At 39.2% G+C, this 25,035-nt stretch overlaps 1 protein-coding gene across 1 annotated transcript in view; it reads left to right on the forward strand.

Moving 5' to 3' along the window:
• Window positions 1-906: 906 nt before the first annotated feature.
• LOC147823311 (uncharacterized) overlaps window positions 907-25,035 on the forward strand; it is a 29,825-nt gene continuing 5,696 nt past the window's right edge. Inside the window, exons 1-5 of the mRNA XM_087193765.1 lie at window positions 907-981; window positions 1,093-1,165; window positions 2,765-2,841; window positions 4,417-4,536; window positions 22,576-22,693. Coding sequence (XP_087049891.1) covers window positions 4,466-4,536; window positions 22,576-22,693 — 189 coding nt within the window. The 5' untranslated portion in view covers window positions 907-981; window positions 1,093-1,165; window positions 2,765-2,841; window positions 4,417-4,465. The remainder of the gene's footprint in view (window positions 982-1,092; window positions 1,166-2,764; window positions 2,842-4,416; window positions 4,537-22,575; window positions 22,694-25,035) is intronic.

Consider the following 25,035-nt stretch of genomic DNA (forward strand, 5'->3'; position numbering starts at 1 on the left):
AAGCATTCATTTCATTTCCAGAGTCCTTGATCAGATGAGATCACATTAATTGAATTGGCAGAGGAGAAAGGGAACTTCAGATTGAAATCCACAAGTGCTACTATTGGAAAGTTACCATAACATGGCAGGTACTACATAAATATTCTTTGGGTTAACCAATTGCACAGTCAAGGTATACACAATAAGTATGCAATTAATTATGCCAATTTCAATTGATAACAACTATATTTTATGTGATATAATAATTTAAAACTTTAAATATGTATAACTTGTTTAACATTTAAAATGAAAATTTTATAACCAGTAAATACTTGATGTCCTATTTTCACATTAAAATACGCTTCTTTGAAAAGTCATGAATGTTTTTATACATTTCTAAGTAATTGGCTATGAAAGGGTATTTTTTTGTTTTGTACCGGGGATGGGACTCGGGACCTTGCATTTGCGAGGCAGGCGGCAGCATCGCAGAGCTAAATCCCCGGCCCTTATCAAAGGGTTTTAATACGTAAACGTCAATTGCTTGACATTCAAGACCATATAAGACACACATCATAGCTTCAAGATTGAAAGGTTCATGAAGATTTTGAAGAACGAAATGTATCATTTAAAGAATAATCTGCAGAAGGTATGAGGTAGAAAAGGTAGAAGGCTACTTGATTAAGCACTCATCCCATACTAAATAGGGAGTTGGCAACGGGTCAGCTTCTAGCAACTCAAGTAAGACTCCAACCCTAATAGAAGTTACTCAGGCGTCTCAGCTCCAGGACATATCTGGTATAAATGGTATTCACATTCCTAGGTCGAAGCGCCGACCAGTTGCCATTCCCTACTCCCACCAGCAGGGGCACCGTTTGGCCTCCAGGCCAGGGCTCTTCTGGCCCCCCGGAAATTCTCAGTTCCCTTCCGGTATTATTTCCGTTCCTAAGGGAGAACTTCCGGGAGCGACAGAAGTAAAGGTTACTCAGCTAGAAACTGAGTCAGGTTTGTCCACCTATGGAATTCTTACTTTATTCTCAGTTCGGAAAGAAATTTCGTTGGGTCTCGAATTCTGTTACCAGTTTCATTGTTTTCTTTTCCTTTCTGCGCGGAAAGGATCCTTCTGCGTTATTACCGGTTTCCTGGATTCTGGGGAAGGCGCCATCGTGGAAGAACCGTTCCCGGACAGGTAACGTGTCTTCACTTTTCAGAGGGTTTTGATGTTTATGCTGCACTCATATTCTTTATATTTCATGGAGATTCCAAATACATATCGAGCTAGTAAAATATTTTAGAGGGCCGGGGATTTAGCTCAGTGGTTACGCCGCCTGCCTTGCAAGCGCAAGGGTCCGAGTTCGATCCCCGGTACCAAAAAAAAAGTTAGCTTCTCAGTAGATGGCCAGGCATGGTGGCACACTCCTGTAATCCCAGCTACTGGGGATGCTGAGGCAGGAGGGTCGCAAGTACTATGCAAGGCTGGGCAATTAATTTAGTGAGACCCAGTCTTTAAAGAGGAGGAAGGGACTCGGGATGTAGAGTTGAGCCTGTGGAGGCCCAAGGTTCAACCTCCAGTATCGACAAAATGTTCAATATCTGTTTCGTCAACACACAATTTTTCCCTTGTTATAAATAAAAAGGTATTTTATTTGATTGACACTAGCGACAAAACCAAGCAGGGGCAAAAAAAAAGAGTGCACATGAAAATAACAAAGCCAAAAATACCTTTAAAAATCGAGATAAATGATAGATATGCATTAAAACAGCGTAAACACATTCACAGGCAAAACATGGGTGTTGTTATCGTTCTTGATCCTATGCTAATGTTGAAGAGGATGGGAACTTGTTAAAATTCTTGCTGATAAAATGAAGTGACTCTTGTGTTACCTATAACAAAATGTTTTATGCCTACAGTCCTACATTTATAGAATATGAAATAATGTCTTGCTTTGGAAAACACGTTCTATTGCTGAAATGACTCATAGAAAAAGAGTGTACGTCACAACCAATTCAGGGACAAGAAAGTGAATGTGAGTGAAAATAACTAGAATGTATACGGATAGATACTTAATATAAGTACTTTTGATAGTCAATTATGAAATGATACATTCTTTGACAAAATATCTTGATAAAATGCATATATAAAATGCATATATAATATAGAATAATAAGTTAACTGACATTTAGTAGAAATATACTATATACTTAGTGGAAATTAAACAAGAAAGGACTTTCATATGGTGACAGTAAAGTTGGGAAGGAGTAGGCAGTGATCCTTTTTTGTTACTTTATGAATGTATATGAAACTTCATAACAAAAGGACTCTCTTTATTTGTCCTCTCTTCTCAAATATTTTTTAAGTATTCTTGCTTGAAATCAAGTAAGTTGACTCAGTCTAATTCACTTTGCCTATCAATTGTCTTAGGTATATGTTTTTCTCTGATTGCAAAAAACGTTAAGTTTACAGTTTGAGAAATGGTGCAAATTATATATTTTTCGTCTAAAATAATATGGATCACTTTTTACTTCAAAGACCCAGCCTTTCAAAATGAAATAATAGGAAAAAGTCTGTGTACTCATCCATATAATTTTCCTGTTCACGCTCTTGTTCCCTTTAGGTAGTTTTCCATCAAGGATTTGTTCCCTTCGGTCTGAAGAATGTCTTGTATGATTATGTGTTACTGTGTGGATGGGAACAGATATTCTCCAGTTTGTTTCATCTCTCTGTCAGTCCGGAAGGATGCAGTTGGAGTTAACGAATTCTGTGTTGACTTTTTATTCTTTATTTCAGTATTGGAAAGTTGCTGATCCATTTGCACCATTTTGCCACGGATTGGTTGAAAATGTAACTGCCAGATTCCAGTGTCAGTAAGTAACGTACTTTATTTTTCCTAAGCTTTTCATGGGTGTACAATTGTATACATCACTAATACTTGTATTTCACACAGAAATTCAATATATACCTTTGATACACAACGAAAGTACAGTAGCTATTTAGTCAATTCAATTTTTAATGTATTTGTAGAAAGAAAACTTTGCAACAGCAAAAAAACCTAAAATGACAAGTCTCATGAAAAAATGTTTTGCAAAAGCCAAAATACACAATTTTTATTTCTTAGTCAAATACAAACAAATGTCTTTTTTTTTTTCCTTTGATTTTGTGAAACAGGCTCTCGCTATGTATTTCAGGCTGCCCTTGAACTTGTAGCCCAGGCTGGCCTCAAACTTATGGTGATCCTCCTGCCTCAGCCTCCTGAGTGCTGGGGTTACAGGAGTGAGCCACCACACCTGGCTCCACAAATGTCTTCATACATCAGTAAAATAAGCGATGCATTTTCCCAAGCAAAATAGTTTATTTCAATTGTTAATTTGAGGCAAATTTTGACATGCATGAGAAATTGTATGAGAACAGATAAAATTTTGGTCAAACAAAATGAAGGGATGCATGCTAAAAGCAAAATATTTTCTATCTACGGTAATTATATAATATTCATTAGCACTCAAGTGTGGCAAATACATCCTAATTTGAATTGATTTATCTAGATAGTACATATTTTAATAATTGTTATTAGGCAATATGTATATACTTGTGTGAAAATCAAAATATATGTATATGTATAAGCTTAGTATATGTGACAGTTTCGGTATTTCAGATATTTACAAAATGATAGAATACTTAACCAATCATAGATCAAACAATTCAGAAAATAAGTGAAAACAAGAACGATATATTTCTGGTTTTCTATAGCAAGGGATATGGCCATTATCTTCTATGTTTGGCAGGGATGCAATAATCTTCAGGGAAGTTGGAAAACTAGCAGGAAAAATGGAAGGCTTTGGGGGCACCCTGGTAGTATGTTTTTGGCATGGTGAAGCTAGTCCTAGCCCAGCTAGAGGTGGAACATTTTACATGACTGACCAGGGGAGCATATTTGGTCCCCTCCACTTGGTCCTGAGTTAGAAACAGGGGCCACAATGAAGTGTTGGCAGTCCTCACTGTTTGAGCCTGGTTACTGTAGAATTTGTGGTTTGGCTTCAGTGGCTTTCTTGCTGCATAAGCTGCTGTTATTTATGGTCTGTTGATTCTCGGTTTCTGTGTTGTTTCTTACAGTAGATACAAAAATAATTGTACATAGAAAATTAATATATTTAATGTGATTGATAAATATAACATTTTAAATAAATAGCTTTTCTGTTTATCATGATACCAAATTACTGAGAGAGAAAAATGGTACTGGGTTTGGGGAAATTAAATTGGTGTCTTTAAGCAAATTTTAAATTTTTCCTACGAATTATAAATAGTAATTTTCCTTCTAGGGTTATAGTCAACAAAGCTACTCACAAGTATGCATAAAGTTTTGGTTAATAAATGGTGAAAAGTCTGTCTTTGGGGGGGGGGATTTTTGTTGGTTTGTTTTTTTGAGACAGGATCTTGCTTTGCAGGGCAGGCTGGCCTTGAACTCACTGTGTAGCCCACACTGGCCTCAAACTCATGTCAATCCTCCTGCCTCAGCCTCCCGAGTTCCAGGATGATAAGCATGAGGCACCATGCCCAGGTGAAAGGTCTGTTTTTCAGTAAATATTGTTGTGTTCATACAGTGAGACTATAGCTCTTACATACTAGCAGAACCTATGTTCAATTAATATTACTGATGAAGAAAAACATTTTATTTCACATGTATGTGTATGTATAGAAACACATCACATATGTCAGTGAAGCCAGGGCCTCACTTGTGCTGGACAAGTGCTCTACCACTGAGCTGTATCCCTCGCCCTTCCGTGTTTGAAGTAAGCATTCATCTTGGATAGTTGTCTTCCTGTGCCTAACTTTTTAAGATATAAAATTGTCTTTAAAGGCAAATAATCTTCTGAAGAGTGGATCATACTTATTTTTCTTTGTTTAATGTATTTCTGTGAAATGTTTTCATCGATTGCCCAGTTCCCAGTATGTACTAGGTATGGATTATGTGGTGGAGGTACATTACTGAGGTAGAGCCTAGTGGAAAACAAACAAGTAAATATGGCATATGCTATAGCATTGAAGTTTTGTAGTCATTTTTAAAGGTACAGTAGTAGCTGGGCACGGTAGCATACTCTTATAATCCCAGCACAGGGAGGCTGAGGCAGGAAGTTCAAGTCCCACCTGGGGAGTTTAGTGAGACCTTGTTTCAAAATAACAATAAAAAAGGACTGGGACCCGGCCGGGGATTTAGCTCAGCAGCACAGTGCCTGCCTGGCAAGTGCGAGGTCCTGAGTTCAATCCCCGGTACCAAACAAACAAACAAACAAAAAGACTGTGTATGAAGCTCAGTGTGACAGTCCTGTGTTCAATCCCTGGTACAAAATAAATGAGCTACATTAGTAACTAAAATACTGCTTATATCTCTTTGTGTTATGATTACTCGTTGCTCTAGTGATTGGCATATAAATCCTTTATTTTTTTTGGTCTCCTTAGAGTTAAGAAAATATCAATTTATGTAAATGCAGCTTCACAATAAGAAAATTCCATTTCCCTTTTTTGTAGTCTTTTTTTCCTATATATTATGTAGGCATTTTATTGAGAATTTTATATTGATGATTCCTTTGTACCTTTCATATTTAGTGAGACAGTTGTATATAGTTAAATGTGAGTGATTTTGCAGGTCAGGTTTTATATATGAAATACTAAGCAATTTTTAATTACAAATGTCAGTTTTTATGCACTGTGTGTGTGTGTGTGTGTGTGTTTGTGTCCGGTGTGGGGTTAAGCCCAGGCCTTCACACTGACCCCTTTCTCTGGCCTCCTTATATGTTTTGAGCTAAGGTCTCACTAAATTGCCTAGGCTTGGCTAGAACCTGCTGTCCTCCTGCCTCAGCCTCTCAGGGTGCTGGAATTACAGGCGTTCACCACCGAAGCTGGCTGTCAGTTGTCTTTTAATGTTCTAGCTTTCACCTGAATTTTTCCTTGACATACTGTTTACATAGTACTATGTGGTTTGATTTCCACATTTAAAAATTTTTCTAAATTCTCTGTTGTTGATTTCTAATTTCAGTTGGCTGTGTCGAAGAACATACTTTGTTTTATTTCATTTTGTTTAACATATTGAAATCTCTTCCATGGCCTAGTATGTGGTTTACGCTGGAAATGTTCTAGGTATACCTGCAAAGCATGTATTTTCTACAGTTACTGGGTGAAATATTTGTGGAGGTCTGCTAGGCCTACTTGATTTATAATGTTCATATCTTGGGTAAGCGTTTTAAAAATTTCTGCCTAGATGTTTTATCCCTTTTTGAAAGTGCGATAGCTATGTGCGATGATTGGTGTGTAATCATTTCACGGTGCATGCAAATATCAGGTGTTGTACACTTTAAATATATGCAGATGTATTTGTCAGTTATACCCCAGTAACACTGGATAGAAATGTTAATAAAGGGACTTATTGAGCTTTCCAAATGTTATGTTTGAATTGTCTTTTTTCCTCTTAGTTTGGTTAAATTTTGCTTGAAGTATTTTGGAGCTCTGTTGTTAGTGTATATCAGTTTATAATTTTTATGTCTTTGTGATAAGTTGACTGTATTTATTCTCATAAACACTTAACATTTTCTAGAAAAAGTTATCAATTTGATATTAAAATAGTCATTCCATTTTTCTTATGTTTGATTTCCTATATGTTTTATCCATTCTTTTATTTTTAGTATATTTGCATCTTGAATCTAAAGTGTCACATATGCAGAGCAGATATTTGTATCTTATCTTTTATTTAGTCTAAAATTCTTTTCCTTTCCTTGAATTGCTTAATCCGTTCACATTTAATGTTATTCCTGATGGTGGATTTATGTCCGCCAGTTTGTTTTCTATACGGCTCAGGACTATTTTTGCTTTGTGCTCCTCATTTACTAACTGCCTTTCATTAAATACATTTTGTTTCCATTTTAGTGTCTTCCATAATTTTTACCATGCTTTTGTGTAATTAGAGATTTCTGTCTCTGATTTACCATATAAACCTTAATGTATCATAAAATGCCTCAGATGTACACTAAATCTATACATCTATTCAGTTCATCCATGTATATCCAGTAAGATACAGAACAGTGCCATGGTACTCCCTCACTTTGCTATTTTTTTTATATATTTCGTTTATGTATGTTACAAGCAAAAGTACCTTGCCACACATATTTCTGTGTAAATCTCGTGTCGATTGAAGAATGTAGGAAAGTGAAATACGTTTATAGATTTTATATATTATTTCATATAAAAATTCTTATCCATTCTTTTTAGTTCTCTTTTTGGTACCGGGGATCAAACCCGGGACCTTGTGCTTGCGAAGCAGGCGGCGGCACCGCTGAGCTAAATCCCCGGCCCTTTACCCATTCTTTTTCATTGCCTTTCTCACTGTGAATTTGTGTTACTTGCTCATTTTTTGTTTGTTTGCAGTGCTGGGACTTGAACCCAGGGCTGAATGCATTCTAGGAACACCCTCTACCACAGTGCTACGTGCTTTCATCCCTATCTGTTTTTATTTTCGATTTTTATTTTGACACATGGTATTGCTAGGTTACTAAGATTCCTTGAATGTCCCGGAACTTGTGATCCTCCTGCCTCAACCTCTTGTGTAGCTAGAATTACAGGTGTGTGCCACCATGCGATTTTAATTTTCTGTTCCTCTGTAGTTTTATTCATAACACCCTTCTCCACGTTTTTATTGCCAAACATTTGTTATTTTATATGACTTTAACACAGTTTTATAGTTGTGCAGATGTCTTGTTAAGAAAGTAGCCTCATACGCCAGTGTACTTCACTTGCTCAATACCTACATAATTACTTTAGTGGAAACCGTTGCTTTAGCAATACAGATTCTAATTGCTATTTGGTGTCTCTCCTTTCCTGATAAGGCACTTCCTTTTAAATTCTTGTAAGCAGGATTTGTAACAGCCTTTCCTTTTTTTTTGGTACTGGGGATTGAACTCAGGACCTTGCGCTTGTGAGGCAGGCGCGGTGCCACTGAGCTATATCCCAACCTCAGTCTTTCAATTTTAATTTATCTGCAAATATCTTAATTTGGCTTAATTGTGAAGATAAATGGGCTAGATAAAGGAAGGTGGGTTGATAGTTTTTCTTTCAACTTTTTGAATATGTTTCCCGTTTCCATTTAGCAGTGTTTCTCATGAAAAATCAAGTGATGTTACACTTTATGTCCACTTAGATACGATTCAGTTCTTGGTTTTTGCTTTTAATATTTTCTCTTAAGCTTTGGCTTTCAACTTTTTAGCTCTGATATCTCTTGATGTTGATCTCCCAGCATTTATCACCCTTGAAGATTAATGAGCTATTTGGTTATAGAGGTCAATGTGCTTTCATCTCATGTGGGGAGGTTCCAGCTATTATTCCTTTGCATATATTTTTCTCTCTTGCTCTCTCTGTCTTCTGCCATTGTGCATATGTTGGTGTTCTTTTGGGTTTTCTTTAGATTTTCAAGATTTTTTGAGACAAATTCTCACTCTGTAGTTCAGGCTGGCCTTGAACCCACAGGGATCTAGCCTCCTGCCTCAGCCTCCCTGAGGGTGGGATCACAGGTGTGTGCCCCCATGCCTGGCTGGTGTTCGTGGTAATGTCCCTCCTTCTTCTGAGGCTCTGTGCATGTTTCCTTATTCTTTTCTTCATCTCTCATAATCCCTACTGGTTACCTTCAAATTTGCACACACATGTACAGACACAGACGCGCGCACACACTCCTTTACCCTATAAAAGGGATCTTATTTTATGTTTAATTTTGAGCTAGTCACGGATTCTTAGATCAGAGGGTTCTCCCTATTACCATAGTCTTTCTTTCTAATTAAAGTCCGGATTTGGTTTTATATGCTATTTTCTATTCAGTGAGTCAGTGGCGTCATCTATTCTTTTTAAGTTTATTGATACTTTTTAATTTGTGAAATTTTAACTGACACCTAGAAACTTAGAAATCATACATATTAATGAAGACCATGTGATAATTTGATGTATGTGTGGATTGTGTAAGGTTCACATCGGGCTAAGTGTATCTGTCTCAGTCATCAGTCATTTATTCATGGCGAGAACATTCAAAATACTTGCGTCTAGCATTTGAAATGTAAGCATAGTTTCCTTCAGTTCTGTGGATATATTCATAATGGCTGTTGTGAAATCTTTTCCTTTTCCTGCTAGTACAAGTGTGTGGTTTCCCTCACAGGCAGTCTCCGCTTGCCTTTTACCCCTTATATATGTCACATTTTCCCTTTACTTTGCATGTCTCAGGGTTGTGTGTTGTTGTGAAAAACTGTACATATTAGAGAGCATAATGCAGCAAATCAGAATGCTGATCCCCAAACAGCCTGTTTTTGTTTTGTTTTGTTGCAGCTTGAGTAGTTCTATGATTTGTTTCCATTGCAAGGTGCAGATTTTGATACCTGACATTCTGTGTTCCATTCTGTGTTCCTGCCTTCCTAGGGATCCTCCTCCTCCTCCTTTGGTCAGCAGGAGACACTTACTGGTCAAAGGTTGTACTCAAGTTACTGCAGCCGAAAGATGTTCACGATTAGACCTTTGAATCGATTTATGTCTTGCATTCTGCTTTCATGCCACTTGTCTCAAAGTTTAGCTTCTGCATTGAAATGAATAGACTGAGTGTGTATTTTGAAGCTTGGCTTTATAGGAGTCACCCAGTGTCAGAATAGCTCTGTCCTTCATCAGCCAGTAATTGTTCAGAGATTATGTGTAAGCACCTTGAGACTTGAATGCTCTCCGCCTTGCTGATGAATCTGTTTGTAATCTGGGAAGGCTTTCAAGTCTCCCTGCACGCTGTACTCTATAGCTCTTATGTGGATGCAACCTGGACAATGCAGACAGCCTTCCGGACCCCAGAAGTAAGTATGATCCAAAAGGACCCCTCTTGGCTATTTTTTCCTGTGGTTCTCTCTCTTAAATTTCTGGCTGCTTTGCCATCTGTCTTGTTGATACTGCTACCGTGGAGCTACCTTTCCTAATAGCACACCGCCAATATCTCCATCATTGTTGAAGCCCGCAGACAGGGAATCTTCAGGTTCTGTCACAGAGTCAGCATGCTCAGGCCGAGCTGTGAAATACCAGCAGTTGCAGCCTGGATGTTCCCCTGGGTAAAATCTCAGCACTACGAACTGCTTCGTCTGCCCAACAAACCAGACAGGGGAAGGACATCAGCAGGGCCTGGGAGTAGCAGACCTTTGTTCCTGACGTGGGGCCCTTGGCCCACCAGGGGAAACTGGTTGAGGGACACGTACCCCAGTCGTCCTGACTGTGCTTCCCAGGAACAGAGCTTCTTTAGCGGGCAGCGTGTAGGGGTTAGTGACTGACAGCCCACCTGTCCTTGCGTAGTGAAATTGGAGCCAAACACCAGGTGCTGGGAGGACAGAGAGTTATTATCTGTTTGCCACACTTCCCTCCTGTGGAGATTCTGTACCGCCTCACCTCTCTGGGGCCAGAGTGCATGAGAGCAGATCACAGCACAGCTCAAATGCCGAAGACTCTTGCTATTTATCCCAAGATTTGGCAGAGTCCACTGAATGTTTTGTCATTTGCTGTGCCCTTAGACTTCCTTGCAGATGTTTAAGTGTTTCTAACTTCATTTGCCCACTGAAATGATTGTTTTGTAGGAGATCGTATTCACGCAGCTCCACACACATCCATTACTAATGTGCCTTTTCAGGTGCATTTCGAGTAAGAAACTCAGATAGTCAGACTGTGCTCTGGTGAAACAGTGGCAGCTACGAGTACGTTTACAGGAAGTACAATCATGCCGTTAGCACTTCTGCGAGGCGGTTTTGTTTCTTACTCCAACTGGGAGAGCAGGTCAGTATACATAATTACAGACTTGGTGCTATTCCTTTTTTATTAGTACAGTTTTGGAGGACATATAGATTGGACTAATCACCCGGAGTTGCTACATGTACATAACACGTCTTAGTTCTCTGTTTTCCCCATCACCTTCTTCTCCCACCTCTCTCCTCTTCTTCCATCTCTTGGTACCGCTACCTTTTGCAAAAGATCCATGTCCCCGCTTCCTGTTGTCTGTTATTTTGCCCTTTAATTTATTTATATCTGGGATTCTCATACGTGAGAAATCATGCAATATCTAATGTATCTGATTTATTTCACTTCACATTATGGTTTCAAGATACATCAAATTTCCTACAGATGAGTCAACATTAACCTTTTTATGGCAGAGAAGCATTCCATTGTGTAAAAAGATGACATTTTCTTTATCCATTCGTCTGTTGATGGACATATAGGCCTCTTCCAAGATTTAGCTATTATTTGTTCTGCTTCTCTGTTTGGAAATCAGTATGGTGTGCATGTAACCCTGCGATATGATGCCTTTAGCTCTTTTGGAAAGATAGCTAGAAGAGGAAGAGCTGGATCAAATGCAATTTCTAATTTTAGTTGTTTGAGAAATCTCCACATTGATTTCCAAAATTGGTGTACAAGTCTTGATGACAGCCATTTTTTCCGGGGTAAGATGGAAAATCATTGTTGTTTTAATTGGCATTTCTCTAAGGCCAGATATGTCGAACGTTCTTTCATACATTTATTGTCCGTTTGTACGTCTTCTGAAAAGTATCTGTTCGTTTCAGTGGCCTGTTTTTGGATTTGGTCTTTGAGTTTGGGTTGTCTAATGCTTTTTGAGTTCTTTATATATTCTAGACATTAGTCCTCTGTCTGAGGAATAGCTGTGGCAACTTTTTCCAGTGATGTAAATTGTCTCTACATTCTGTTAATTTTTTTCTTTGCTTTGCAGCAGCTTTTTAATTTTATATGATCCAATTGGTTGATTATTAATGTTATTTCTTGAGCAGTTGGGGTTATATTCAGAAAGTTACCTATTTTATCTTCCAATTAACTGTTTCTGTTTCACTACATAGATCTTTGATCCAGTTTGACTTTATTATAGTACATGGTGAGAGATATTGGTCTAAGTTCAGTCTTCTGCATGTGACTAGCCAGTTTTCCCAGCATCATTTTTTAAAAAGAGGATATCTTTCCTCCAGTGTATGTTTTTGGTGTCTTTGTCAAAGATCAAAAAGTTGAATGCCCTGGGGTTGTTTCTGCACCCTCTATTCTGTTCCCTTGATTCTCATGTCTGTTTTTGTGCCAGTACCATGCACGTTTATCAGTGTAGCTTTGTAATATAATTTGAAGTCTGGGATTGTGATACCTCCTGCTTTACTCTTGTTGCCCAGGATTGTTTGCTATTCTGGGTCTTTTCCGGTTCCGCATGAATTTTAGGATTGTTTTCTCTAGTCCTGGGAGGAATGGTGTTGATATTTTGATTGTGATTGCATGAAATCTGTATATCAGTTTTGGAAATGTGGCCATTTTGACAATATTGGTTCTTCTATCCAGGAACAAAGGCTGTCTTTCCATTTTCTGGTGTCCTCTTAGATCCCTCCCCCCCTTTTTCAGATTACTGTAGTTTTTGTTGTAGAGGACTTTCATTTATTTGGTTAGGTTAATACCAATTTCATTTTTCTTGACACTGGTGTGAAAGTGATTGTTTTCCTCATTTCTTACTTGTTGAGTTCATTACTGTTGTACAAGATTGCTATTGATTTCCTTGTGTTGACTTTGTTTTCTACTTCACTACTTAATTTAGTTATTAATTCCTGAAATCTTTTGATGGAAATTTTTGGGTCTTCTTTGTAGAGGATCATGTCGCCACAGATAATGGTGATTTAACTCCTTCCTTTCCTACACGTATCACGATTGTTTTCTGTCAGTTGCCTGAGTGCTCTGGGTCATATTTTGAGTAATACATTGAACAAGAGTGGTGATAGTAAGGGCTGGGGATTTAGCTCAGTGGTTCTGCCACTTGCCTCGCAAGCACAAGGTCCCAAGTTTGATCCCCAGTACCAAAAAAAAAAAAAAAAAAAAAAAAAAGGAGTGGTGATAGTAGACATCTTTCTCTTGTCTCTGATTTTAGAGATAAAGCTTTCAGTTTTTCCCTATTTAATATGATGGTAGCCGTAGGTTTGTAATAAATAGCTTTTATCACGTTGAAATAAAGCCTTTATGTATTTTCTTCAAGGTTTTCATGATGAATGGATTTTGGGTTTTGTCAAAAGCTTTTTTTGCACCTATTGAGAAGATTATGTGATTTTTTTTTCCTTGTTTCTTTTGGACATACTTGTCTTTTCCAGACTGTAGAGAGAGAGCTTTCAGTTTTTCTCCATGTAGTATGATGTCACCAGTAGGTGTGTCATAAATGACTTTTCTTAGATTGAGATAAAGGCCTTCTCTACTTATTTTCTTCAAGGTTTTTATCCTGAAAAGGTGCTGGATTTTGTCAAAGGCTTTTTCTGTATCTATCAAGGTGATCATCTGTATTTTGTCCTTGCTTCTGTGTATGTGATGTATTACATTTGTTGATTTGAATATGTTGAACCAACCTTGCATCCCAGGGATGAAGCCTACCTTGTCATAATATGTGATCTTTTTGATGATTTGTTACATTCTGTTTGCCAGTGTTTTGTTGAGGATTTTTTTCCTCCCATGTCCTGTTTAGAAATTGGCCTGTAGTTCTCTTTTCTGGTTGAATCTTTGTCTGGTTTGGAGTCAGGTTAATGCTAGCTTTCAGGAGTGACTTTGGGAGTACTGGTGCCCTTTCAGTTTCATTAAAGAATTTGAGGAGTATTGGCATTAGATCTTTCTTGAAGTTTCAGAATGTGGGCTTTTCTTCCTTGATGGTTTTTTTTTTTTTTTCATTACTGCTTCAATTTCATTATATGTTTTTTGATTTTCTCAGGTTTTTTTTTTTTCTTGGTTCAAGTTTGGTAATTTGTATTTATATAGGCATGTACCCATTGCTTCTAGATTCTCAAATTTATTGGAGTACAGGTTTTCAGAGTACTTACTATTAATCTTCTGGATTTTGGTGATGTCTATCTCTTTTACTTCTAATTGCATTGATTTAGGTCTTTATTTTTTCTAGTATGTTCTCTAAGGCTTTGTCCATTTTGTTTATTCTTTTTAATAACCAGCTATTCAATCCATTAATTCTTTGGGTTTTTTAAGTCTCATTAATTATTTAGTCTTCATTAATTATCGCTCTGATGTTTATAAATTCCCTCCATGTACTAGCTTTGGATTTGGATTTTTCTTGATTTGCTAGGACCTTGAGGTGCATCATTGAGGTATTTATTTGGACTCATCCTGTTTTTGTGATGTAGACATTCCCAGCTATAAATGTCCTTCTTGGCCTGCTTTCATTGTGTCCCATAGGTTCTAATGTGTTGTGCTAGCATTAGCATTTGATTGTGGAAATGTCTGACTTCTTCTTTGATTTCTTCTATCACCCATTGATTGCTCATGAGTACTTTATGTAATTTGCATGTGTTTGCATAATTTCCGTGGTTTCTTCTGCCACTGATTTCTAGTTTCACTGCACTATGAAATGATAATTCACCTGGGATGACTTCACTTATTTTGCATTTATTGACATGATACTTGTGGGCTAGCATGTGGTCTATTTTGGAGGAAGTTTACATTCTGCTGAGAAAAGTGTGTATTCTGTTGTTGACTAGAACCCTCTGTAGATACTTATTCAGTTCATGTCTTCAAAGCATTGTTTCAGCTCTGATATTTCCTTGTTGTTCTTTTGTCTAGTTGATCTGTGTGTATGAGACAGTGGGATGTTGAGGTCCCCTGCTATAATTGTGTTGAAATTTATCCCAATGTTTATGTTCATTAACATTTGTTTAACGCAGTTGCATACGCTGATGCTCAGTGCGTATATTACTTAGAATTGTTATATCTTCCTTTTGGATTGGTCCCTTAACCAATATGCCATGACCTTCTTTGCCTTTCCTGATCAGTTTTTGGCTTGAAGTCCACTTTGTCTGAGAATAGGAGAGCTAGTTCTGCCCGTTTGGGGGTTCCAATCACATGGAATATTGTTTTGTATCCATTGATTTTTGGTCTATGAATGTCCTTTTGGAGTAAATGTGTTTCTTGTATACATTATACTGTTATTTTTTTAATCTGTTCTTCCGATCTGTGACTTTTTTTTCCCAGTACCGGGGATCAAACTCAGGACCTTGCACTTGCCAGGCAGGCGCGGTGCCAGTGAGCTAAGTCGCTGGCCCCAATCTGTGACTTTTGATTAGAGAGTTGATACCATTCACAGGGAGAATTATTCCCGAAAACTACTGACTTATTCCTCTCATTGCATTATTTTCCTGTTGATGATTCCCTTTTCTTTTATGCTCTGCTTAAAGGCTTAGCTTGCATAATGTATTCATTCTATTATACTTTTTGACATTGTTGGCTTCCTTGTCCCTTCCCAGGACAGTCTTGACAATTTTTTGTGATGTTGGTTAGGTGGCCATGAATTTGTTCAGGTGCTTTATGTCATATAAAGGCCTTATTTGTCCTCCAATTTCAAAAGATAGTTTTGCCAGTTATATCAGTCTTTGAGTTGGAAGGTGTTTTCTTTTAGGGCTTGAAACACTTCAATCCAAGCTCTACTGGCATTTAAACTTTTTTTGAGAAGTCTGCTGTTATTTTAATTGCTTTACCTTTGTAAGTGATTCATTGCTTTTCTCTAAAAGATTTTAAAATTCTGTCCTGTGTTGGACCTTGGGATTTCGAATATGATGTGTTGTGAAGAAGTTTTGTTTCCTGATCATGACTGTTTCCAGTTAGATATGCCCGAGTTATCTGTATGTGGAATCCTTTCCCTGTATTTGGCAAGTTTTCTGCTGTTATTTCTGTAAGCAAGTTTTTTAAAATGCCGTTTGTGCTGTCTTCTAATTTTCACTCGTCCTAGTTAATCTTAGATTAGTTTACTTTGTGTCATCTAGCACCCGTTGGCTGCCTTTTCATGGTCTTTTTCTTTGTGTTTTTAAGGTATCTCTGACACTAACGTCACTGGCATCAACTTAATCTTCCAGTTTTGAAGCCCTGTCCTCACACTGCTGCCTCTGTTCCTCATCATTTTGATAGACTTTTAATTCTATGGATTTCTGTTTGGTATGTTTTCATGGGCTGCAATTCTTTGCTAAACTGGTCATTCGTGTTTTTATCTTTTTGTTTAGCTGAGCTAGCTGTCATCCGTGAACCTACTGATCGTTTTGTTTGTAAAGTCTGTGTCTGTTCAGTTATATGTTATGTCAGCTGACTGTGCACCTTATTGATCTGGGTTGTTGTTGGGGTTTTTTGGGGGTTTTTTTGTACCGGGGATCGAAATTGGGTCCTTTTCGCCTGCACAGCAGGCAGCGAAACCACTGAGCTAAATCCCCAGGCATGATCTGTTTTTTTAATTGCTTCTTTTAACATTTTGCATATTTCATCTGTGTGGCTTTTGATTTCCTCCCCACCAGTGCTCCATGGATCAGCTGTGGGGGATTTGGGAGCTTTTGGAGGCATTTTCTTGCCTTGTTTTCTTTCTTTCTTTTTTTTTGGAACCAGGGATCGAACTCAGGACCTTGCACTTGCAAGGCAGGCGCGGTGCCACTGAGCTAAATCCCTGGCCCTGTTGCCTTGTTTTCACATGTTTCTTTGTGTGTGTGCGTGATGCTTGGTGGTCAGCTACACTGGAAAGACTTGGTTGCTCATATGGTGCTCTCTTTAGTGTCTGCTTTTCAGTGGTGCAGTGTGGGCACAGCTAACTTTAGGCCCTTTCCTCTGTCCCAAGATCCAGCACCCTTTGTTAATTTGTAAGGGCAGGGTGCAGTGTAATTTGCTCAGCACCCAGTTCTGCTGAAATGGACCACAGTATTGTAAATGACACAAAGTCAACCCAGCTATTGGTATGCAGAGGAAACCAATTAATAGCAAGGACTATGCCACCCTAGAAATAGTGTTGAATTCAGGGACAACAATAAAGTCAGACACAATCTGGATACTGGCATAGCACAAGAACCAATAATATACCACATTAACTATTGACAAGTGATCTGTAATTGTAGTATAATCACAAAGACAAACCCAATACTGACACATACAGTCAATATTTACTAAATGCAACAACTATGCCACCCCTAACGATAGAAAACCATTCAACAGTCATAACACAGAGTTAACCAAATATCTAAAACTTTAAAAGGCTTAACTGTTATGCTAAAAAAGATAGAGGGGTGAGGAATGGGAGAAAAAATGAAGTTTTGAAAAGAAAGATAAGGAGGAGATAAAAGTGAGATTAATAGAAATTAATTGAAGTAGACAAAAATTACAGAAAAGAACAGCAAAAGGCAGCAAAAAGAAAAAACCCCAGCAAAATGAAGAAGAAAAAATTAAAAGGAAAAAAATGATCCAAAACTCCAAAGAACCAAAGGAAAAATATGAGTCAAAAAAACGTCTTGCTTTTGAATGAGTTTTTCCTTTCCAGGGTCTGTAGTCTTTGAATCCAGCAGATATGGTGGAGGTATAGTGAGTCACGCTAAGAATGATTATTTTGTTTCTACATCCTTGTGTGTGTGTGTGTGTGTGTGTGTGTGTGAATCCTGCTCCCTGACCCCCTTTCCTGCTGTGTGCAGGTGGTCAGTGCATCCGCACCGAGACTCTAGCCGTTCTTGCAGCTCCCAGCTCGCGTGTTCCTCTGTGCACTCTCTGTCATGGTTTCTCTGACTAGCTGTATGGCCTATGGGTTTGTGAAATGCCCTGCTCCCTGCTTCACAGGTCTCTCTCTCTCTCTCTCTCTCTCTCTCTCTCTCTCTCTCTCTGTGCACACCAGGAAGTGGCAGTGACCCAAGCTGGGCCATCCCCTTGCTCACATTGGTAGACGTGGAGAGCAAAGAGACCACTGAGTACTGTGTTGCTGTAGGCAGCAGGGTGGGGGTTCACGCAGTTTCCTGGACTTAAGGCCAGCACTTCCAGACCAGGCTGCCTCAGAGAGCCACACATGCCATGCCTGGCTTCTCACCACAGTGGGCAGGGCTCTCGTGTCCCCAATGATAGGTCTCCCACCACCTCAGCAGCTATTATGTATAGTAGCTGCCCTCTTCCTATCGTGCCTTGCCCCCTCCCCTGTGTGACGTCATGCCAAGATGGTTGCTCCCACCAAAGAATAAACCCTTCTTCCCAGCATGCCCCTGGTCCCGCCTAGAGAGTAACCTAATACTCGCTCACCTCCTACCACCTAGTGACCTCATGGGCTCCTCCATTCCCTAGCCACTACCCCACTCAACCCCACCTCTGCCCCTACAAGCCCCACCCCAGTCTCTATAAAAGACTCTCCCTGCCCCGGCCATATTGCTTTTGTCTCTCCTTTGTTCCGAGACAGCGTGGCACATCTATTCCCCTAATAAAGGCTTGCTGTGGCCTGGTCTGGTCTTGGTCTTCGGCCCTTTTACCTGACATTTCTGGTGCCGTGACTCAGATGGTAGATGGTCCATTAATGGACGATCCCCCGCAGGACGGGGTTGCTTGACCTTTTGGCCATCTCCAACGGACCTATCTGCCATTGCCAGGGCCCTCCGGGGCTTTCTACCTTTGCCATTGCTGGCGCTACACATCCACACCGGTCACCAGTCTCTGGGTGAGTAGGGAGTTCAGCGTCCCTCTCGTCGGGTTCTCTGTCTTGTTCTCTCCCCCTCTGGGGACTTCTCAGAAATCCAAGCGCTTGGTCAGAGAAACCCCCACGGCCTCTGGGCCCAGGACTGTGCCCCTGGGAGACGTCCCATCAGCTCGCCTCCTCTCTTTCTCTCCCTTTGGGAGACTCACTCGGAGATTGTCAAAGGAGACAAGGACGTTTCTCCCCTTTGTCTTTCTCCCCAGGGGCAGCCTCCTCCTCACCCGCTCTAATCAGGGGGCCCAACAATCCAAAGCCCGCCCCTCAACGCCTCCAGGCTACCTTCTGGCACAACTCAAACCCCGTGGATTGTTGGGACGAGATTTTAAGCCAAAAAGACTTGTTTTCTATTACAATCAGGTTTGACCTCAGTATAAATTAGATAATGGGTTTCCAGGGCCCAAAAATGGCACTTTCAATTTTGACATACTGTGTGATTTACACAACTTCGGTCAACGCAATGGCAAATGGTCAGAAATCCCCTACATACAAGCCTTTCCTAACTATGCTCTTAACCCTCCCTCTGTCAAACCTGTTCTCCTTCTCAAATAGTCCTAGCCTGAGCCGATCACTCACCGCTCATACCTCCCCCACTTTATAACTCTGTTGATAGGAAAAAGTTTTTAAGTTTAACAGATTAGCTATTAAAGTAGTTGTGGAAGCAAACTAGGTAGTGTATCCCTTTAAAAACTTGCCTTAGCCCATTGCTTCTGCTGTTTAAAGTGAAGGTTATATAGCTCCTTTGATCTGTAGCTCCACTGTAGATAACATCCTAACTAAAGAATGAAGTGGGAATCCTTGAACAAACTTGTGAGACATGTGCCTTAACTGTCATGTGTTTAGGGCTGTAATCAGTGACAGAAACCACCTGTGTCTAACCATTAAACAGGAATTGGAACTTTATTTACTTAACAAAGACCACTAGGGATGAGATAATGATGGCCAAAAGTATAAAATGTTTATAGTGAGTCGGAGACAAAATATTTAAAAAGCTATAAGTAAAAGACATATTTTTGATATAAAAGGATTTTATGTTTGTCTTGTTAGCAGGACAAGACCAAAAGGCCTAGGTACATAAAGAAGGTGTGTGGAAGAGATTTATAAAGGAAATATATATGTTTACTTGTTGGTTTCAAGTTTGTTATAAAAGGTTTACAGGAATAGAGGTTTCATTCCTTCTGATTTTAATTCTACAAGAGATCTCTGTTAATTGACTTACAAAAGGTTTTAAATAGTCTTATTTATAATTATAAACCTAAAATTATAAAGAGATTATAATTCCATTGGGCTAAATATATTTGAGTGCACTCTAGTTTTAGAAATTGTCTTATATCTTTGTTTTTTGTCCAGTCGTACAGCTGTTTTGTTTATAGATAAAGGTTATTAAGTTCAAGGCATGCTCCCCTTGGTGAACAAAGGAGCGGCCGCATGGAAATATTATCCAGTCTTTGTTCACTAGGGGGACCTCAACAGTTTTCATCTTACAACAGACTGACCCGATAGTTTTCATAGCCTTATAAAAGACTTACAGGAATAAATATTATTTAAATATATTATTATACTGTTTATATCAATTGTCATCAAAGGGATAAATTCTAAATATGTTATTTGGTATGCTTACACTGGTCATTTTCAGAGGACTAAATATCCTGTAAAAAAACAACAACAAGGTTTTATTTTTTCTAGTGTACTAAATGTATTTGTACTTTCTGACTGTACAGGTTTTCTAATATTTGTTAATGATAACATATATGGGCTATTTTCTTTAGATGGTATCCTATCAAAAGATTATTTATTTATTTATTTAAAGGTAATAATTTAGGTAAAAACTTTTGGTGTTTTTAAAAAATGAGCACGTTTAACAATGGCTATTTTATATCAAGATGGACATTTAAATGTGTTACAAAGGTAAAGTCATCATAATTGTCATGTTAAAATATTATTTGTGGCTCTTTTTCTGTTAATATTCTACAGGAATTCAACTACTAAAAAACAACCATGACTGATAACAGTAACAGTTCTCTATATTTTAAATTCCAAAATGCTTGCTATTCAGGTAAAACTATAATAGTTAAGTTCATTATTCTTGTTACAATGCTAACACTATTGACCTTCTCTTCTGGGTGTTCAACAACTAAAGTTTGGAGACCAGAACTAAAAGGTAACTGGGCTATGAGGACAGCCAATATTTTGGCTCTGGCCCCTCAAGGTCAACAAAGTTCCAGGACATGAGGGAACCTTCTCCACAGGGTCCTACATCTTTGGTAAGTCACTCAACCTCCTAAACTGGGAGATTGCTGGACACCAGAGGACAATGTACTCTGTGCCAAAGGAGGGTCACCAAGAAAAATATCTCCAATGCTTTCACTGAAAGCAACTTGGTCAAGCAAGGCCATGACCCATCCAGATGGCTGACACTGACAGAAAAGCAGAGAGGCACTATGCATGGTTCCAAAGTAATGGCCTGGGGAGACTTAACTGACCTTAATAGATAACAAGAGGTTCATATTGATTGACACAGGTCTCACTTTAACTTGGTCTTAAACACCCAGCAGAAAAAATAACCAAAAGAGGCATAAAACAATGACATAATAATAAAGCTAGACTTCAGAAAAATTAAGACATAGCCCACCCATTAAAATCTTTTGGTTCACTCATGACACAGCCATTTCAAAAAGACAAAACTTTGGGTACTAAATAGAAGCAAAAATCATTAATTAGCTACAAGTGTGTACAGATTTGCTCAGTTACATACACCTTTTATATTCAAAAAAAAAAAAGGATTATAAAGATTATATAAATTGTGTTTATCACTTTTCCACTCATTCTCTAAGAGCAAGGTCATGACACATGGGCCCTTAGATCAGGAGCTATGATCTCTTCCATAACAGTCTCTTACTTCTATAACAAATGAGCCCCTAAACATCCAGCTGTCTCTGTAAAACCTATGTAAATGAATAAAATAATTACATGTCAAATGAAAAAAATTAAAACTCAATGGGCCAGATAGATATGCCCCCCAAGGTACTAATCAATGGTGGGGTACATTTGGTTCCTGGAGTTCATGGCTCCCCTGGCTATTACCACTCTTGGGACCCCTCAGTATTATCTGTTTAATTCTCTGTTTTGGACTGTGCCTGGTTCGCTGTTTCCAAAATTTCTTGCAGGAACGATTGAGGGCATTCACCAATCAGACAGTCACAGAGTTCATCATGGCAGGGTACCAGCCAGTACAACAAAAGGAAGAGGTCCCCACTTGCCACGGGCCTCATCAGATCCAGGTCTAGCCGTGATCTTCGTCCCTTGTCAGCAGGAAGCAGCTCCAGAAGAAGAGACCTTCATCCAACTATCATAAAACAAAAGCCTGGAATGATAGGTCTCCCACCACCTCAGCAGCTATTATGTATAGTAGCTGCCCTCTTCCTAGGGTGCCTTGCCCCCTCCCCTGTGTGACATCATGCCAAGATGGTTGCTCCCACCAAAGAATAAACCCTTCTTCCCAGCATGCCCCTGGTCCCGCCTAGAGAGTAACCTAATACTCGCTCACCTCCTACCACCTAGTGACATCACGGGCTCCTCCATTCCCTAGCCACTACCCCACTCAATCCCACCTCTGCCCCTACAAGCCCCACCCGAGTCTCTATAAAAGACTCTCCCTGCCCCGGCCATATTGCTTTTGTCTCTCCTTTGTTCAGAGACAGCCCGGCAGATCTATTCCCCTAACAAAGACTTGTTGTGGCCTGGTCTGGTCTTGGCCTTCGGCCCTTTTACCTGACACCCAACCTGAGCTTAAATTTCTCAGGGGCTCTACTGGCCTGCACCCTGTTGACCACTGCCTCTCCCGGTCATTTCCCACCCAGTCCCGTGCCAGGGTGGCACCAGAAACCATGGAGTAAAGCTGCTCTGCAGTTGCTCTGTGACCCAATCCCAAACAATTAACTCCTTCCTAAAATGGCTCCCGATTAAACCCTCTGAGACATGGCAGGCGCTGCACTGGACTTCCTTCCTAACTCTGGTCTGTCTCGTGGAAGGAGTCATTTCAGAGTAAAACACCATGTTGTTTTTGCAGTTTACAACAGCCATGGGCTCCTCTTGGGACCAGGACTGGCAGTCTGGTTTGCTGTCTTGCCCGGCCACTGGACTTACCATGCGTCGATGGAGACAGGGTCCCCTCCCTCAGAGCCAAGGTGAGCCTTCTGGATTGCCTTATTCCTTTCTCTGCACTGTGGCCCACCTCTCTAGCTTCCCTTTAGTCTTTGGTCTTCCTGTCAGCTCCCTCCGAGTTCCTAGATTCACCTGTGCCCTTCTCTCCGCCACTTTGTTGCTCTCCAGCTGTCAACTCCAGGTCCCAGAGAGGTCGCACTTTGCTCCTGGTCTCCACTGTCTTTGATATGTGCTCTCATTCCTTTCTTTAACACTGGCAGAATTGGCCTAAAACAAAATGTTTAGGATAGTTTTTGGCTATGGGGAAAAGGTGGATATTGTAATGGGAGGCAGTAAAGCATTCACCTTCCTTATTATTTTAGAAGTCTTAGAATGTTTCATTTTCTACCTGGGTGGTTTTTAGTCAGTTGGATTATGCTTGGCTAACCACGTGGGTCTGATTAGTTGGTATTTTTTCACTGTTCTGTATTGTATTATGTGTTGAGGTATTAATATAGGTCATGTAAATATAATATACATTATCTAGAAAAGTAAGGGAATGATATCTGAACTTTTGATGTATTTTGTGTGCATGCATGTGTCATTTGTGTGTGTGCACAAACATGTTTTCTGAGGAGGGGACAGGAGAATGTGATTTGGGACGTGTAGGTATTGGATCCCAAAGGCATTGGGCTTTGCTAGTGTTCTCTTTCCAGGGGGCATACACTTGTTCCCTTCAGTAATAGTGTATATACTACGTGTGTATTTCAAATATGTAAGTTGCTAGTCAAATATATTTTGAGAGGTAGCTTCTTTTAAATGTATCATTGCATACCCTTTTGTGTACCGATTGTTTTCAAATAGTAACAGTTTTGTAGTTGTTTATAGGGTCAGATTATATTTTGCTTTCTGCGTGTAGTACTCTATTGCATAAGTATTCCATCATATAGGTATTGACCCAGTGTGTTGCTTTTAATTGTATCCCGTTTGGGGCTACTTTGGATACAAGTTTTATGCACATGGAGATACCTGTATCTGTTGAAAATATGCACGCATTTTTCTTAGGAACATACCTAAGAGCAGACTTGCTTAGTTACAAGTTAGACAGAGAAACTATAAGTTTTAATAGTTACTTGAGGTTTTACCATTATTAAGGATCTGGATATTGGTTACTAAAATGAGTACTTTTTTACACTAAATCGATCAGAGAATATTTTTTCTAAAGGTGAATGAAAGAGTTTCGGAAATTCTTAGAATTTCATCCACGGAGTACTGAGTGCAGACAGTAAACAAATTGAAGTGGGCAGTAGAAGGCCAACGAAAGAAATGTTTTCATTGTCCTAGACTGAATATTAGTTGTGAAGTAGAATGAGTGCATCTCCATGCAGCAAAGAGGGGACCTTGGAACTAATTTACTTCATGTAACGTAATTGCTGAGTAAGAATTGGTGCTGTAATGTCATTACATCGTGTTTCTTTATTGTTCACTTTTGCGAGCAAATTGGTTAATGTAATATTTTCATATCTTTTTGTGCATTGCATTAGATTCGCAAAAGAGTGATTTTACTATCATTTGTAATTTGACTACTGGCACTAGATCCCACCATTTAGAGATTCAATAAAAGGAAAATAGTGGCAGTCACAGAAAGCACGTTTATCAGAAGAATACTATATTTTGTTTTTTTAGTAAATAAATATGACCCACTCTCAGCATCAAAGGGTACTTCAGTTATCAGGAAAGCATTGTGAGATCAAATTCCACATAGCTACAGTCTTAAAGCTACAGTCACTCAGCTTTGCTTAAGCGACATCCGAATGAAGTTATGAGGTCAGAATGCCTAAGCACTGGTTGCCGCAGACCAGCTGCAGTCGATGTCGATGCAGGGTAGGAAGGGGAGATGTCCTGGGCCGGCAATGAGAAAAGAACCTTCTCAAGCAATGTTCAGGTTCCCTCTGATAAGTCTCGGGGTCTGATTTATTTTTATATCTTTAAGCAATAGCTGGGAGGCATTGGGCGGAACATGTTTACATTTTAGTTGCCTTAGCAGTTTCTATTGAAGTAAAGGTTATTTTTTGTTAAACAAAGTACAATTCCTCTAAGCTGTTTCATTTCATTGAACATCACGAATACATATTTAAAAATTACAATTGTCCCCTTATTTACCCACACCTAAACAGAACAGAAAGTAACTTAATCAAAATCTTTGTATCAGCGGGGGTACAAGCAAGATTTAATCAACTAAGCGTCAAACTTGTGGTCACCAGCTGGCCCTTGAGAAACTGCACAATGGTTAATATAGTTTGCTATTAGCTCTCTATTTTTCTATACCTCTATTCATCTTAACTAAATGTCATTTGTGTTCATAGTCCATGAGCAGGAGATATTT

This window comes from Heterocephalus glaber, unplaced genomic scaffold, assembly GCF_053883595.1.
Source record: "Heterocephalus glaber isolate CG9 unplaced genomic scaffold, H.glaber_assembly_v1.0 deba00001594, whole genome shotgun sequence".
Classification (NCBI taxonomy): domain Eukaryota; kingdom Metazoa; phylum Chordata; class Mammalia; order Rodentia; family Bathyergidae; genus Heterocephalus; species Heterocephalus glaber.